At 37.1% G+C, this 15,890-nt stretch overlaps 1 protein-coding gene across 1 annotated transcript; it reads left to right on the top strand.

Moving 5' to 3' along the window:
- The first annotated feature begins 9,302 nt into the window (after positions 1-9,302).
- LOC108203407 (uncharacterized) lies at positions 9,303-9,904 on the top strand. The gene is made up of 2 exons (XM_017372323.2): positions 9,303-9,716; positions 9,806-9,904. The coding sequence occupies exons 1-2, from the start codon at positions 9,303-9,305 to the stop codon at positions 9,902-9,904; spliced, it is 513 nt and encodes a 170-aa protein (XP_017227812.1).
- Positions 9,905-15,890: the final 5,986 nt, after the last annotated feature.

Consider the following 15,890-nt stretch of genomic DNA (forward strand, 5'->3'; position numbering starts at 1 on the left):
TTGCCTTTTAAAAATACCAAGCGTGCATTTACTGATCTAATTAAAAAGGATAGCAAGAAACCACATACTCTTGTGTTTGCTATTCTTGCAACTGTACAGGACAAGTTGAAGCTGGCAATGCCAGATAAGTATAGTCCGGTATTCTCTGATGAGAATATACCTTCCTCTTCCCACCAACCAAAAGAAGATGTGCCATCCTCTGGTCCCTCCCAACAAGGGCCAGTTGTAAAATCTGACCACAAACCATCCTCTGGTCCTTCCCAAAAGGGGCCAGTTGTAACATCTTCACCAACCAGAGTATTGAGATCTTCTAAATCACCATCCAAACCATCTCCTCCACCCAGGAAGAGAAGATTCTTGCAGAAGATTTCAGACTCTGACTCTGATAATGAGCCAGTACCAACTCCACTTGTCTCCAGACCAAGAAAGAAAATTAAGCCCACAACAATCACTGATCTCACTGTGGACCCACCTCTGGACTCAGTGGCTAATCCTCTTGAGATGGTCACAATCTCCGATCCTGTGATGGTGGAACCTCTTTCAGCAGTTCCTCTGACTACTCAATCCACAGAAGCTGACATTCATATGTCAGAATCCATTCCTGACATGCAAGCTCAGTCAGAGGATCTCTTGCTCACAACACCAGCAACTGATATACCTATATCAGAGGAAACTCCAGAAGGCAATGTACCTACACCTCTAGAGTTTGATCAGGAATCTCTGATTCCAGTTGAAGACCTTGTTGCAGCTCCTGTTCAGGAGATCTCACATAATGCAAACTCTGAAGAAGCTACAGCCCCTCTGGGTTCTCATACAGTTAGCATTGTAGCCAATGATGATGATGATGATGCTACAGAGGTTACCTATGTTCCACCTGTTGATTCAGCTTCTCTTATAGCTGAAATCTCTGCTCAAATCAGAGAAACCATCTCTGTTAGAGAAGTCTCTCCACTTCCCACTTTTTCTCCAGTCAGAGTATCTTCATCTATCAAGACTCCTTCACCAGCTCCTGACTCTTCAATTCCTCATTCTAGGCCTGCAGAGAGCAAGGTCTATAAATTAACATATTCCAGGAAAATGTACAGAGCTCCACCTTCATCTATGGAAGCCAGATTGTCCTCCATTGAATCTACTCAAAGCTCTATGCAGCAAACTCTGGCTGACTTGAGCTCCTCTGTAGCTCAGCTGGTTCAAATTCTCACCTCTGCTGATGTCAAAAAGAGGGAGAAAGTATCTCAAGACAAATGCAAAGTGGACCAGAAACAACAACAGAAGCCAGATGATAAGGACAAGGATGAAGAAAGGAGGAGAGCTGATAATACAAAGTCTGATAATGCAAACTCTGAAATAGTCTTACACACTCAGGCTGAGGAGAATAAGAGAGATAAGGTTGGAAGCAGCTCAACTCAGACTCAGACTACTCAGCCTAAATCTCAAACTCTGATTCTAGATGATAGTGGATCAAGAGCCCTTTCTGAGCAATTGATTAAGATTGGTGATCCTGACTCCAAGATCTTGAGTCAGAATCTGAAGATTCAAGGGAAGGAAACTACATTGTTCTACAAAGCTCCTACACAACTGGCTTTTGATGAAGCTGTTGCAAAGAACTTGTTTGAGAAAGAGAATCCTGGAGTCTCAATTGACGCTGTCAGACAAGAAGAAGAGAGGTTGGATGCTGAGAAGAAGAAGATCAGCAAAGCAAAGTCTGATGAGCAGAAGCAAATCACTGATTCCTCAAAGAAATTATCATCTTCAAGGAGAAAAGGGACAGTGATCAGTGAAGTTAATTATGCTGATATCAACAGACCAAGAGTTTATCAGACAAAGTATGACTCTGATTCAGGAGATAAAGGGAAGAATGTCATTGATGGTATTCCATCTGAAAAGAAGACTGAGTCAGAACTAACACAAACTCTTGCAACAATTCCTGAGCCTGCTGATCAGGATTTAGCCTCTGACATTGCTCAAGCTGAAAACTTGAAAGAAAATCAGCTAAAAACAGCTGAAGAAAAAGCCACTTGGATAAAATCAACCTCTGACAATGCTCAAGTTGATAAAGCTGAACCAAAGAAGAAGAGCTTGTTTGGAAGCCTTGGTACAGGACAGTACAAGGAATGCTCACTGATCACAAGAATCAGAACCCAAGGAACAAGAGCAAAGGAAGCATATGACACAGCTGGTCTAGGTCACAAGAAAGAGAAAATTCAGACCAGTGCAGCAACTATCTTTAGGGATCCATATCCTCTGACTGACAAGGCTGGAGAAGTTGTTACACAAAAGGACCTTGATAAAATAGAATCAGTACAAATTCTGATGGATACTCATGATGGAAAAGAAGACAAAGAGAAGATAACAATCTTTCTCAACAATGGAAGAGTATACAGAATTTCTGAGGCGGATATATTAATGAAATCTCTAAGGGAACTTGAGCATATTCACTATATGCTTGAGATAAAGAATGAAACTACCCAGAGATGGTCTGAGCTGTTAAAAAGAACTATTCAAGAGAAAAGAAGATTTTATGGGATAAGTTCTGAAGCAGAGTATGTTCCCAGAATAACTCAAGAAGATGGTTCAGAGATTAATATGAAGAAAAATAGCTCTGTCATGGAGACTATAGCAGGAACCAGAATCTTGGGTTACAACAATGAAGCTGACAGACCTAGGGTTATCCAACTGGGAGAAGCTATGGAAAGAAGCAAGGCAAGTGCCTTGAGATCAGCCATATACCAGACATGAGAAGACAATGAAGAGTTGAAGACTGTCAAGGCTCAGATGATACAGACTCTGAGACAAATTGAGGAAGATCTGATAACTCAGTTTGTCAAAGAAAGCTATGGGTATAGACTGATTGGATAGTTAGTTCCTGCTGGTTCTGTAAGTTGTAATTAGTTCTGTGAATTAATTATTTCATGCATTTGTTCTTGATTATTTTTGACATCATCAGTAAATATATAGAACTTGTTCATTCTGTCTAATGTACAAGTTGGGGGAGATTGTTACATATTTGATGATGTCACAGGTATCTAACTTGTTTAGTGTGCAGAATCAAATATCAGAGTTTATCTGGAAATCAGAGTTTGACGACTGCCAGCTGGATCAGAGTTTAATGAAGATCAGAGTTTGCAGGCGACTGATTTCTAGGAAAAGATCTGGATAAACAAGGAAGGAGAATATCAAGGAGATTATGCAAATCAGAACAGTAAAAGGATAGCTACTGATTAGATTATTTTAGGAAGCAGATAATTGTAAATCAATCAGTAGATATCGTGAAACTGTGTATATAAACACAGCCTAGGGTTTACTCTAGATGAGTTAAGCATTGAATATTATTCGTGTAACCTAGCAGCTCTTAGTGATAAAATATAAATCACTAAGAGATTATTTGTAAGCTACTGTGATTTGTGAATAAGAGATTAGTTGAATTGTTCTCTTATACTAGTGTTTTATTATTAATTGTGACCACTATATTCATTAATATAGTGAATAAATTCGGCCTAACACACCTTAAGTATAATCGTGTTCTTGAAGCTTGATTGGTATGTGAATGTAGTTGTGTTGCAGTTGTGAGAGGGTTTGAGGGCGAGAGAGTTTGTGTTTGTGTTTGAATATGTAAGTATGTAACTGATCATATACGTGCGTTTGCGCGTTTTAAAACAGACTGGATTATCCGCGGTTATTTACCGCGGAAAGGCATAGTGTCACTGATCATATACGTGCGTTTGCGCGTTTTAAAACAGACTGGATTATCCGCGGTTATTTACCGCGGAAAGGCATAGTGTCCGCTTAAAAAACGCGGATAGACACAGTGTCCGCGGTTTTTAAGCGCGGATACAAAAAAATATTTTTTTTCACCACAGCCGTTGGATCATCGATCCAACGGCTGTGGCACCATGTGTCAAATAAACGTTCCCTGACAACCACATGTCAGGGAACAGGACCCTATATATATATATATATATATATATATATATATATATTCCATTCTTTTCCTTGCATGTGCTTCTTTCATTTTAGATAATTCACTCCTTTTACATGTTTGATCATCTTACACATACACCCAACATAGAAACATATATAATTGGTTAAGAAACTCTTTTCATCCTGATAGTTGTGTTGTGCAATATGTAGAGTTTCAAATGATTTTGATTACGGTTAGCACGTAGTATGTCATTATTTTATTTTATTTTCTTGCATGGGTCTTACGGTGCATATAGAGCGTTTTTCTTCACCAATTTTCCTTCCTTAAGTTTAAAGACGATTATATGAGAAAATCTTAAATTGCAACAAGCACCATATACGCATCCCACATATGGGCTTGCAAGTGGTGTGTGTAGTAACATGTAGTACAACCCGCGTATGAGCCATATGCGTGTGTGCGCTTGCGCATCTGCAGTATGCGTGTACAATTCCTATGTGTGTATTCCATGTGTGGAGCTCAACATTCGCATCCTTATGATGCGTATTTACGGCACACACATTCTTCATGTGCGTGTTTGATTGGGTATATAGGGCACGTTCCGAACATATAGTTATTTTGGGCACCGTTACATAATAAGTTGTTGGTTAGGGCTGTCACCCATGTACATGAAGTTGTTGTCATTCTTATCCTTTTTATTATTTGTTTTTCTTTTGCGTTGTAAAATATATATTTTGTAATATATATTTTCTATATTTTTTTAGTAACTAAAATTTATAATTATTTTTTATTCAAAAGAGAAAATTCTAAAATAGTAACTAGAAATATATCTCTTATATATTTTATATTACGTGTAAAAATTCAAAGAAGGAAAAGATAGTAACACCCATATTTTAAAAGTTTTTGTTCAATATTTTGACTTACCTACGTTCATTTATTAATTATAATATATTTTGATGGACCTTTCTATTGTAATCAAATTTTGCAAAATATTTGTTGGACTTTAAAAACTACATAATGGTGGCTGGAAGTTACTTCCGTCTTTTAATAACGTGGCGGCCGTGAAACTTTGTTAACTCCAAAAAATAAAATTAAAGGAAGAGCAGAGAAGGAAAATCACCCTAAAGTCCTCGAAAAATCGTGTCTTCTACCCCCACCTCTCTCCCTCTCCCTCAACTTACATTTTCTCTCTAGCAGTACACCACCTCCACACAGCTACCGCAGCCTTCCTGTGCATCGTCATTCGGATTCGACGAGGTCGAAGCTCCCCGCCAACCAGCACAAACCATCTCACCTCCTCCTTATTCCTCCTTGTTCCTCTACTAATCAATTTAGCCCCGTTCACATCCTCCCCCAACGCATCTTCGCTGCCTTACCCATCAGCCACCAACCGTCGGTTAGTCAGTGGTGGGTTCTTTTTACAAGAGTCGGGGGAAGCTGATGGCAACGTCCTTCGTGGTGGAAAAGGAGGCATTTATAGTTGTTGAAGTGGATGGCGATGATAGAGATGGAGGTACAAGAGAAGAGGGTGCGGTGGTGGATAAAAGAAATGAGGAGAAGAAAGGAGGAAAGAGTAACGGCTGTTGGCGGGTGTGGTTGGTTGTGTGGTGGCGGTGTTGGAGGACAGAGGCGACAAGAGGTGAGGATGGTACGTGTGTGTGTGATGTCGAGGTTGTTGTAGGAGGTTTGAAGGAGGTTTTTGGATGAAGTAGCAGTCCGACGAGTGTGAGATTGAGGCGGAAAGGGAGGGTTGTATATGGTTTATTTTTTAGATGGTTGTAGAGAGAGAGAGTCAAAGGGAGAGCTGGATGGAGAGAGGCAGCCATGGCCATGGTTGTTTTAACTTAAAACCTATTTTTACCCCCTTTTTTTTTGAGTTAACGGAACCTCATGGCTGCGACCTTATTAAAAGGCGGAAGTAAACCTAAGCCATCATCTTGTAATTTTAAAGTCCAGCCAACATTTTGTGAAATTTTGAAAATACAGCCACCATTTTATCATTTACTCATTAAAATATATTGAAACATTTTCGTTAAGATAATTTTCTCAAATTTTTTTTTTATTATTTACTAATAATGAGTTTAACTATTAGAAAATAATATTACAAGTCCGATGGAAATACTTATTCGACATATATGGAGGAGTAAATTACAGATTGTGTACCTAAAGTTTGCCATATATTCGATTTGTGTACCCGTAGTTTCAATATAGCAAAGCGTGTACACCAACTTTGAGCTTCTGTACGAGACTTGTACTACCGTCAGTTCCTTGGTATCTCCGTTTGTAATAAACAGAGGAAAGTGTGGGCTTTCTTGTAATAACACCACATAAAGCAATCTACTCCCTTCTTCAGTTAGATTTGCCGCCAATCTCCATTACATCAACTCATCTTTACTCTTAAAAATCTGATTATGCTTTAAACTCAGCAGCTGCACATTGTTTGTGAGATGACTTGGCTTGTGCGAGATGGCGATCAATCGGATGTCTATGCTCCTGATGAAGCACCCAACTACAGGGGTGAGCATCTAATCTCTCGAGCATCTTTACTTGGTTTTTATTGATGCTTCATATGAAACACAACATAGGGTGTATGTAATTAGTGTAATTAGTTGATGTATTATGTTGCTCTCCAAAACTTTTTGCTAGAAACCTCAGTTCTTGTTGTTTTGTCTAGATTGTTTTGATTATCTTTTGTTAGGGTTTACTTTTAGGTTGTTTACTTCTTAACATATATTTGTTTTGTGCCACCTTTTTGTTACTCTGCAGATAAGCCTGATAAATTCATTTTGATGCCAAATTTGAAAGATATCCTACAGCTTATGTTGGTGTTTCTATAAGATATGTAGGCATGTGTGATGTAGATGAGATAAGCTACTTAGAAATTGGGAATATATACACTGAATGTGGTGGAACTGTTTATGTTAGTGAGGTTACTTACAAGCTTCCTAATGCTGATTTTGAGAGTGGTGTCCCCTTTATCAAGTGATGAAATGTATTACAAATGTGTAACTCTTTGCCAGCAAATAGAGTCATGTATGTGTATGTTTTAAGAGCAAGTCCAAGAGTGTCTTAGTGGGTGCCTTATAAAAATAATAAAATATGTTGTCCTAGTATTTTAGGACATCACTTTTATACATTCACTCCAACAAGAAGCCTTATCCACGAGCCCTATTATTAAAATAGTAATATATTTAAATCATTATTGGAGGGAAATGAAAAGGAGGGGAATAGAGAGATGAAAGGAAACTAATTTTTTATTGATTGACATTGTTTAGTGCATACATAGTGGTGCCTCATTAATAAGGCACTTGTTAGATGTCCCAGTGTTTTAAGGCATCACTAGGACACCGTTGGATCAATATTTTTTAATCAAGTGCCTTATATTATGACTTAGGACACTAAATAGGGCAGCTGTTGGACTTGCTCGAAGTGAAGTGCTTCTCACCCAAGACTACCTACCTTCACAACAATATGATCTTTCTTTTATTGACCCTTTGGATAATGCATATGATAAAGAAATGACAGATCAACTGTTGCATCTTGAGGGGCTGCAAAGTGAAATGTTTGATGTGGAAGAAGATGAAGTTGTAATAGAGAAGGACAATGCTTTCAAGAAAAAAATGGTGGATGACAATGATGTCCTCAGTTTTCATGGTGATAACTCAAATATGGACTCAACAGATGATGGTGTTGCTGCTTTGAGTAAGAAGAAGAAGAAGAGTGAGGCCACCAAGTTTGACAACTATGGTGAGTTTGAGTTTGATATATCTGATCTAACTGGTATAGTGAGCGAAGAAGTAGGGAAAGTAGGAAAGGAAGGGTCGGATTTTAGTGATTACTGTGGAAGTGAAGAAGAGAGGATGGCTGCTAACACCACAGATGAAGAAGAGGAGAGTCAACCTATTTTTAATGAAGAAACAGATATGGGAGATCAAAAGTTTGAGATAGGGATGTTGTTTAGTAGTGCTAATGCATTTAGGGATGCTGTGAGAAAGCAAACTATTGTGCAAAGAAAGGCATTGAGACATGTGAGAAACTATGGGTTAAGAGTTAAGTTTGTCTGTGAAGGTAAGGGATGTGGCTGGAAAATATATGCCTCTAAAATGCAAAACAGTTCCACATACCAGATTAAGTCATGCTGCTACTCACTGTTGTGGACCTACATTTGGACAAAAGCAAATGAGCAGTACCTGGTTAGCAAAAAATTATGAGAGTGAAATCAGGATGAATCCTACCTGGCCATTAGCATCTTTCCAGAAGAAGATAATCAATGATTGGTATTGTAATGTTGGACTGTCCATGTTAGGAAGGGCTAAGAGGCTAGCACTGAAGAATATTAGAGGGGATCATGTTCAACAATATGCTAAGTTGTGGAATTATGTTAATGAGTTTAGAAAGCAATGCCTGATTCTACTATTGATGTTGTTGTAGAAGCTCGGGAAATTGGTTTGGATGGTCCTAGGTTCAAGAGAATTTATGTATGTTTAGGGCCAATTAGAAAGGGTTTAAAAATAGGATGCAGGCCAATCATTGGCCTTGATGGATGTCATCTAAAAAGACCTTATGGAGGACAACTTTTGACAGCTGTTGGTTGTGATTCTAATGATGGAATGTACCCTATAAGTTGGGCAATTGTGGAGGCTGAAAACACAGACAGTTGGAACTGTTTCTTAAATCTATTATCTGTAGATGTTGGCATTGTTAATTCAGCTAACTGGACTTTCATTTCTGATAGGAAAAAGGTATATTGCATGACACCACCTTTTATAACTATACATGCCTATCTTACATGCCATAACTATGTGTATCTGTGATCCATGCAGGGTTTGATCAATGCATTAAATGCTGTGGTGCCTAACTCTGAATACAGATTTTCTGTTATGCACCTTTAAAGAAACATTGTCAAAGAGCACAAAGGCATAATTCTAAAAAAACTTTTATGGCTTGCTGCAAGGGCTACTACAAAGTATATGATGAGTTGAAGAAGGTATTTTTAAACTTAATTTTATGCATAAATTTGTAATATTTATGCATTTATTTGTAATATTTACGCATATATTTGTAATATTTATGTCCTACATTCAACTGTCAAAGAAGTGTTACAACTGGTTGATGGAAAAGCCCAAATCACAATGGACTAGGAGTGCTTTTAGGATCTTTTCATTATCTGATATGTTTGTTAATAACCACCTGTGAGGTATTCAATAATAGTATTGGACAATTTAGGGACTACATAAAAGTGCAATTGTAAGAATTCAAACAAGGAGGGATAAAATGCTAAAATCTTACTCCCACAACCCAATTATTAATCTCTGCAAGAGCAATGTCCTACATTGGAGGCTGCATGGTACAATGGTCAGTGAAGTCAACCTATCTAGTTACTATGACTGATGGTGGACATGAGATGGTTGTGGACCTGGATAAACATACTTGTGCCTCCAGAAAATACCAACTCACTGGACTACCTTGCTACCATGCATGTGCATGTATTAAGTGGAGGAACTTGAATTTGTCTGACCATATCCATAAGAAATATACTATAGCCATGTTCCTGTCATGCTATTCTCACACAATTGAACCAATCAACAGTGAGCAGTTTTGGGAAGAAACTGGTGCAGCTCCAATTTTACCTCCGATAGTTAAGATAGCTCCAGGCAGACCAAAGAAAAAAAGGGACTGCAGAAATGATGTTAAAGCAGATAATCCCAATGCAACAAAGCTGGTTAGGAGGAAGACTACGTTGAAATGCACCAACTCTGGAGAAGAAAAACACAATGCTAGGAGTTGTAAAGCTAGGGTAATTTAATTAATTCAATTGCATTTTTTTATTGAGATGCTTTTGGTTTTTATGATCTATACTTATTTAATTTGAAATTTGTTATTTAGAAATTGGAGAAGGATAAAGAAAGGACTGAAGTAGGTGGTGGTGCATCTAAGAGACCATCCAAGAAGAGTAATGCTGCCTCAAAAGGCACAAATGATTAGGATCAGGGGACAGATGCTACAAGTCAACACAGAAGGCCAACACTAAAAACAAAAGTATGGTGGGAGTCATTGAAGAAGCTGAGACTCAGGGTGGTATTTTCACATCTTACTCTCAGCCAGTTCTAATGTCGCACACACCTCTAGGGGTGCAACCTACCAGATTTAGTACAAAAGAAAATCACAACACAAATTTGAAGAATTTGGAAGCAGCAGCTGAGGCAAGGAAAAAGAATTTAGGAAAGCGGCCTGAATGGAATCTTTAATGTATTTTGGAACACTAATTTTTTGAGCCTATCTATTTTTTTGCATCCACTAAATGAATGAGAATTATGTTACATGTGTAACATTTGTGAAAAATTGTTATTTCTGTAACATACATTGCTAATATTAACTAATAACCTGACAGGCTGCTATATTAACCAGTAGAGGTTTAGTCCACTGTCATGGGAAATGACATTTATTGTAAAACTCTTTTGACTGTAATGAAGTTTTAATGGAGGTAGTTGTTGATGTGATTGGCTGTTCAAACCTTGGGAAAGCTTTCATTTACACCTTCTTTTGTTTTCTCTGGCTATAAATTGAGGTGTAGTCTTTGTTGTTCTTGCATACAACACTAATATTCACAGTTTTTAGGTCTTTGTTTTACTAGCTTTTGCAATTACCATGTCTACATGGAGCAAGCCACAAAGTGGTTCTGTGAAGATCAATGTGAAGGGTCTGTTTGTTAGGTCTGAAATGAGGTCTGCAATTGCTTGTATCATAGAAGATGATAAAGGAAACTGGATCAAGGGCTGCCAAAGCATGATTGGATTGGCAGTGCCAACCACTGCTGAGTTGTGGTCGATCTGGTATGGCTTGAGGTTGGCTTGGGAAAAGGGTGAAGAGTCTATGAATCTTGAATGTGAGTGTGCAGAGGCTGTGGATCAGGTGCTCCATCCTGATGAGAACAATGAAATGTTTGATCTGATTGTTCTCATCAGGCAGATCATGGCTGAAGCTTGGGACCTGTGTGACATTGTTCACATCCCTGACTCTGCAAACTTGCCAGCTGCTGCTCTAGCAAGCCGTGCAATCCAGGGTTCTAGTGGCCTTGAGGATCTCTTGGAGCCACCAAGCTATGTTCGTAGGCTCTTGCATGCAGACAAGATGGCCTGATTGGGAAGGGGGTTGTGGTTTTAGTAGTTTGTTGTTTAAGTTTGTTGTTTATGTTTGTGTTTTGTTGGTGTTTGTGATTGTGTTTGGTTATGTTTAAGTATGTATCTGCAACATCATCTATCTATCTACAACTAGCATGTTTTTAATTTACCAAGCATCTGAAAATCAAGCATCAAAGAACCAGATAACAAAATCTAAATAAACACTCAACAACTGCAAATACTAACAAATTACTCCTTTCATTGACACAAGGATTTAGTACATTATATTACAACAGAGTCATCAAAAGAAAATTACAACAAAAGCATGTTCACATTTGTCATTAAGCTCAGTTGTCATGATCATTGCTATTACACAACACAATTACAAGAACAAAAAGGACCATGGCGCAAACATAAAACCAATATGAGTGCTCCCGCCTCAGTGCTTCAAGGGCTTCCTCACATAAGCTTGCATTTTGAGCCATTTCTTCTTCAAAAGCTCTAACCATCTCTCGCAAACCATAAATAACAACTCGACCTCGAAGGCACACGGGTTCGTCGATCCACCGGAAATAGTTGCAGCCACTCCTCCCTCGAAAACAACCAACAAATCTCCTACCGGCATTCGATTCAGTCCACGCTGTACGTTGCACGGCTTGTTGATGACAACGACAGTATTCATCATGTAACATCCATATTATGATTTTAGGTGTAGGGTTTTTCAACTTGGGGAAGAAATGACCCACTGTGATCATGGGTTTTGTTTATATCGGTGCTTTGTAGCCGTTATGTAGTAAAACTGCAGTTTAGTCACCAACCTTTTCAAAAACAAAATAATGTCGTTAACAAGATTTTAACGTTTGTACACACTATGTAAAGTTTTTCAAACTTGGTGTACACACTTTGCTATAATCAAAACTACAGGTACACATATCGGAGATATCGCAAAGTACGGGTACATAATCTGTAATTTACTCTAAGAATAAACGAAGCCAAACACATTTATTATTTACTTAAAACTCTATTATTAATAAAAAAATTCATATTATTCTTGAGTTAGGCTCTGTAGAGTCTTATGATAGTGGAGTATTTGGAGACCACATCTTACACCCTTAAAACAAAACAAAGATCAAGGGCAGATGTAATGGACAGTTTTCAATTCTTTGAAATTTAAATAATTATATATAGCCTCCGTATAGCATACTGTATAAAAGTATCTGTACAAACTGTAGTAATCCAAGACTTTCAATTGACCGTTAGCGGTCGATTGATCTCCTTAACTCTTTCCCCAAATCTAAATCCAGAAGATTGTGGTATAAGGTCGGCATCACGGATATAGTGCAGAACAACATACTGCATAAATTGAAGAACCATTTACAAGAAGCGCCTAACTCGGAAACTACTGGATATGAGTTCAGGTTTGATTCATCCCAATTCACTACTGGATATGAGTTCAGGTCTGATTCATCCCAATTCATATTTGAAGAACTAATCTTTTGGCTTTCTATTGTTTAGTTCTGTTATTGGATTAAGCTAGGCTAGATGCTTGTTGCATGTCAGTTAAATAGAAGAAAAACAATGTGTAATACATTGTGGGTGAATGTGATTTTGTCGGTGTTGTTTAGTTCACTATACCATAGATTAGCTTTAGCAACCACTCAAATAAAACTTTTCTAAAAAAACGTTGCAATTGAGAAAATAAATTCAGTATAATGCAACGCCCATAAAAACGTTATGATAGAATTGAATATTCGTTACAAAATTTGGATTTAGTATAAAATAAATAGTCTATTGCAATGTTATTAAACATCATTGCAATAGTTGTTATTTTTGGGGCCAAAATAAAGAGAAAGAGAGGTTAAGAGAGAGAGAAAGATGAAGAAGATGGGACAGAAGAGGCCAGATGGAATGAAAAAAAGTAAGCGATGCGGCGGGGATAATCTTCTTTCTCTACTAACTAATAACTGGGTGTATGTAATGGTTTCGATGTGTGTTTAGTTGACTCTGTACATGAGTTTAATTGAATTTGTAAATTTGTTTAATCGATTATATTTGGTTAATTTGGTCTTAAGTTTGTTAGATGAAGGGTTCATGTTCTGAATTAGGTCTTATATTTGTTTAATTAAAAGTTCATAATTTAGGGCTTTTGTTTGTTTGTTAATTTAGGGTTTTAATGAAGGGTTCTTATGCCTATGCTTACATGTTATAATAATGCTATTTTATATGCCTATGCTTGCATGATCTTATGCTCTGTTATTATGCTTGTATGTTATTATGCTTTATATGTTATTATATTTGTATATGTAAATATGATGTTTTTAGAAGTTTATAAAACATTAATTATTGATGATATTTCATCTTCTCCCACTTCTATGGATGTATTTTCATGAGTAGTATTATATAAAAAATAAGATTTTAAATACTGGGACTTGAGCGTAGATGGTAATTGAAGTCCTCAAGTTCTTTACCTTCTTGCTATTTGTGTTACTACTGCAATTGATAAGAAAATTAAGACCCGGCTCTATGATAATATTGGCTTAAGGGTTGACTATGATGCACGTGGGAGATGGTGCATTATTATACCTTATAGTGTCGATTGTCGGTTTCTACTCTGTACAGTTCTAGATATGCAGCAGAACAGGGGTATAGTGTGACACTAAGACTGTTGTCACTAGTCCCAAGACAATTGCCAGAGTTGCTTAACAATTGCCTATGATAACATAAAATTGGCATGTTTTATGACATACTCAAACACTTCAAACTCGAATTTTGGTTTACATGTGTTAACAATTTAGAAATGACATGCTAGACCAATTGGTAGATATTGTTTTTTGGGAACTAACCGGTAATGTTAGGATACTGTTTACATTGCATCCACTATTCTGGAATCTATCAAGACTCAGTCGGTTATTGTATGAGCTCGCTTAAGATGTTATCCATTGATAGCTTAACTGAGTTCAATAATTTCAATTTCATGCATGTAATCTTATTTGCTCACGATCCTCTTTGTTTCTCAACTGCTTGATAATTTATAACAGAATTTTGGTTGACTGCGGTTTCACTGGTCTGATTCTGGAATCTATTGGATCTATGCAGGAGCTGGTTTATCTGTAAGGGAACATTTTACTTTTCACTTTAGCTTTCTTTCTCTTGTTTACTAATTTCACAATTGAAGTATAAACATGAGTCCATAATTAAAAGATTACAGGAAGGAATGTAGTAATTACGAAGCAAGGATGGTAGTAAATCAAGTGAGAATGCATTATTGCTTGCCCGTCAGTGTCCTTATGAACTTATTTCACTTATAATGCTTTGTTTATTAAATAGTAAGTTAATGTCATAAAAGAAACAGAGGAGAATAAAAGAATGGATGTCAATGTCTTATTATTATATTCATTTTTAATGTAGCTGATTTGTTTTTTTTGGTAGCACAGGCTTGCAATGAGCTTAACCAAACATGGATGGAGTCTAGTAAGTAAGATGGTCTTCATCGTTTTTGATTTTACATCTTATAATAGTCTATTAAAATTAATGTAAGGTCCTTTGAAATACTTTAAAAATAGAGTAAAATTCATACGGGTGGCCGGAGATTTTAAGTTGTTACAAAAAAATGGCTGGACTTCAAAAATTACAAATATGTGGCCGGATTTCACCTCCGTCTTTTAGAAGGGTGGAGCCCGTCAAAAAGTCACTAACGGCGGTAACGGAGCTAGGGTAAAATTAGGATTAAATAAAAAACAACAGTAATCCTGGAAAAATCTTTCTCTCTTCATATCTTCTTCCTGATCTGAATAACCGGAGACATGGAATACTGTCTACCGTAAAACATATACATACAAGCGTGCCCGCATATGTATATGTACAGCAAAGCCGAAACAAGCAAAAGCCAAAGCAGTTCCTTTTACTTCTGAGCTCATGTTATTTGTTTAAAATGTCTGCATATACAATAGCCAGGCAAAAACTATCGAACTCCACAGAATGATAATGTGTTATCTAACCTAATTACAGTAGTTCATTCAATGGTAGAGCTCGCACTCGTATTCTTTTTCACAAATTGTGTCTGGAAACAAGCAATTGAATTCAGCTCCACAGCAAAATCCAATTAACCTAATCACACAGTTAAACACAAATTAGGTTCCATTAATTACTTCATTTTAGTGGCATAATTGCGTAAATGTAATCACGAAATGAGAAGAAACAATCAAATTCATCGTATCAGTAGAAACAATCAAACTTTTCGTGGGTTTAGCTGATGAAGATATGTATGTTGGGTTAATTTGCATGAAATGCCCTCCGTTTATTTAATTTTAATTGAGTTAACGGCGCCACACTAACGGCCCTTGACGGGTGCCATCCATTTAAAAGGCGGAGATGAAGTCTGGCCACATATTTGTCATTTTTTAAGTCCAGCCACTTTTTTATAACAACGTAAAAACTCCGGCCACCCTCCTGAATTTCACTCTAAAAAAATCATGCTACTTGTGTCTTAAGGCTGACACCCGTAAGCCTATCTTTGCGTGCTTACTCAAATTCATGTGTATTATTTATCTAATTTGGTTGCCCAAATCATGTATACATATGCTGAATGTAACAATATTATTTTGTTTCATCAGGAGATAATTTGTGTGTGTGTATCTTTTTCCAATAATTGCTAGAAAATATGGCTTGGATTGTGTTTATTCTGGAGATGTCAGATGAGTTTTTATTTTAAAAAAGGAAAAAAAAATGATTAGCGAACATCCTCTATAATTTCTATGAGAATCGTATAGAATATGCACACATTAATATATACTTTACAGTCGCTTAATTTATCCCTAATTTTGTTTTAAACCACAAGGAATTGACATGAG

The sequence above is a fragment of the Daucus carota genome, chromosome 4 (assembly GCF_001625215.2).
Source record: "Daucus carota subsp. sativus chromosome 4, DH1 v3.0, whole genome shotgun sequence".
Taxonomy (NCBI): Eukaryota; Viridiplantae; Streptophyta; class Magnoliopsida; order Apiales; family Apiaceae; genus Daucus; species Daucus carota.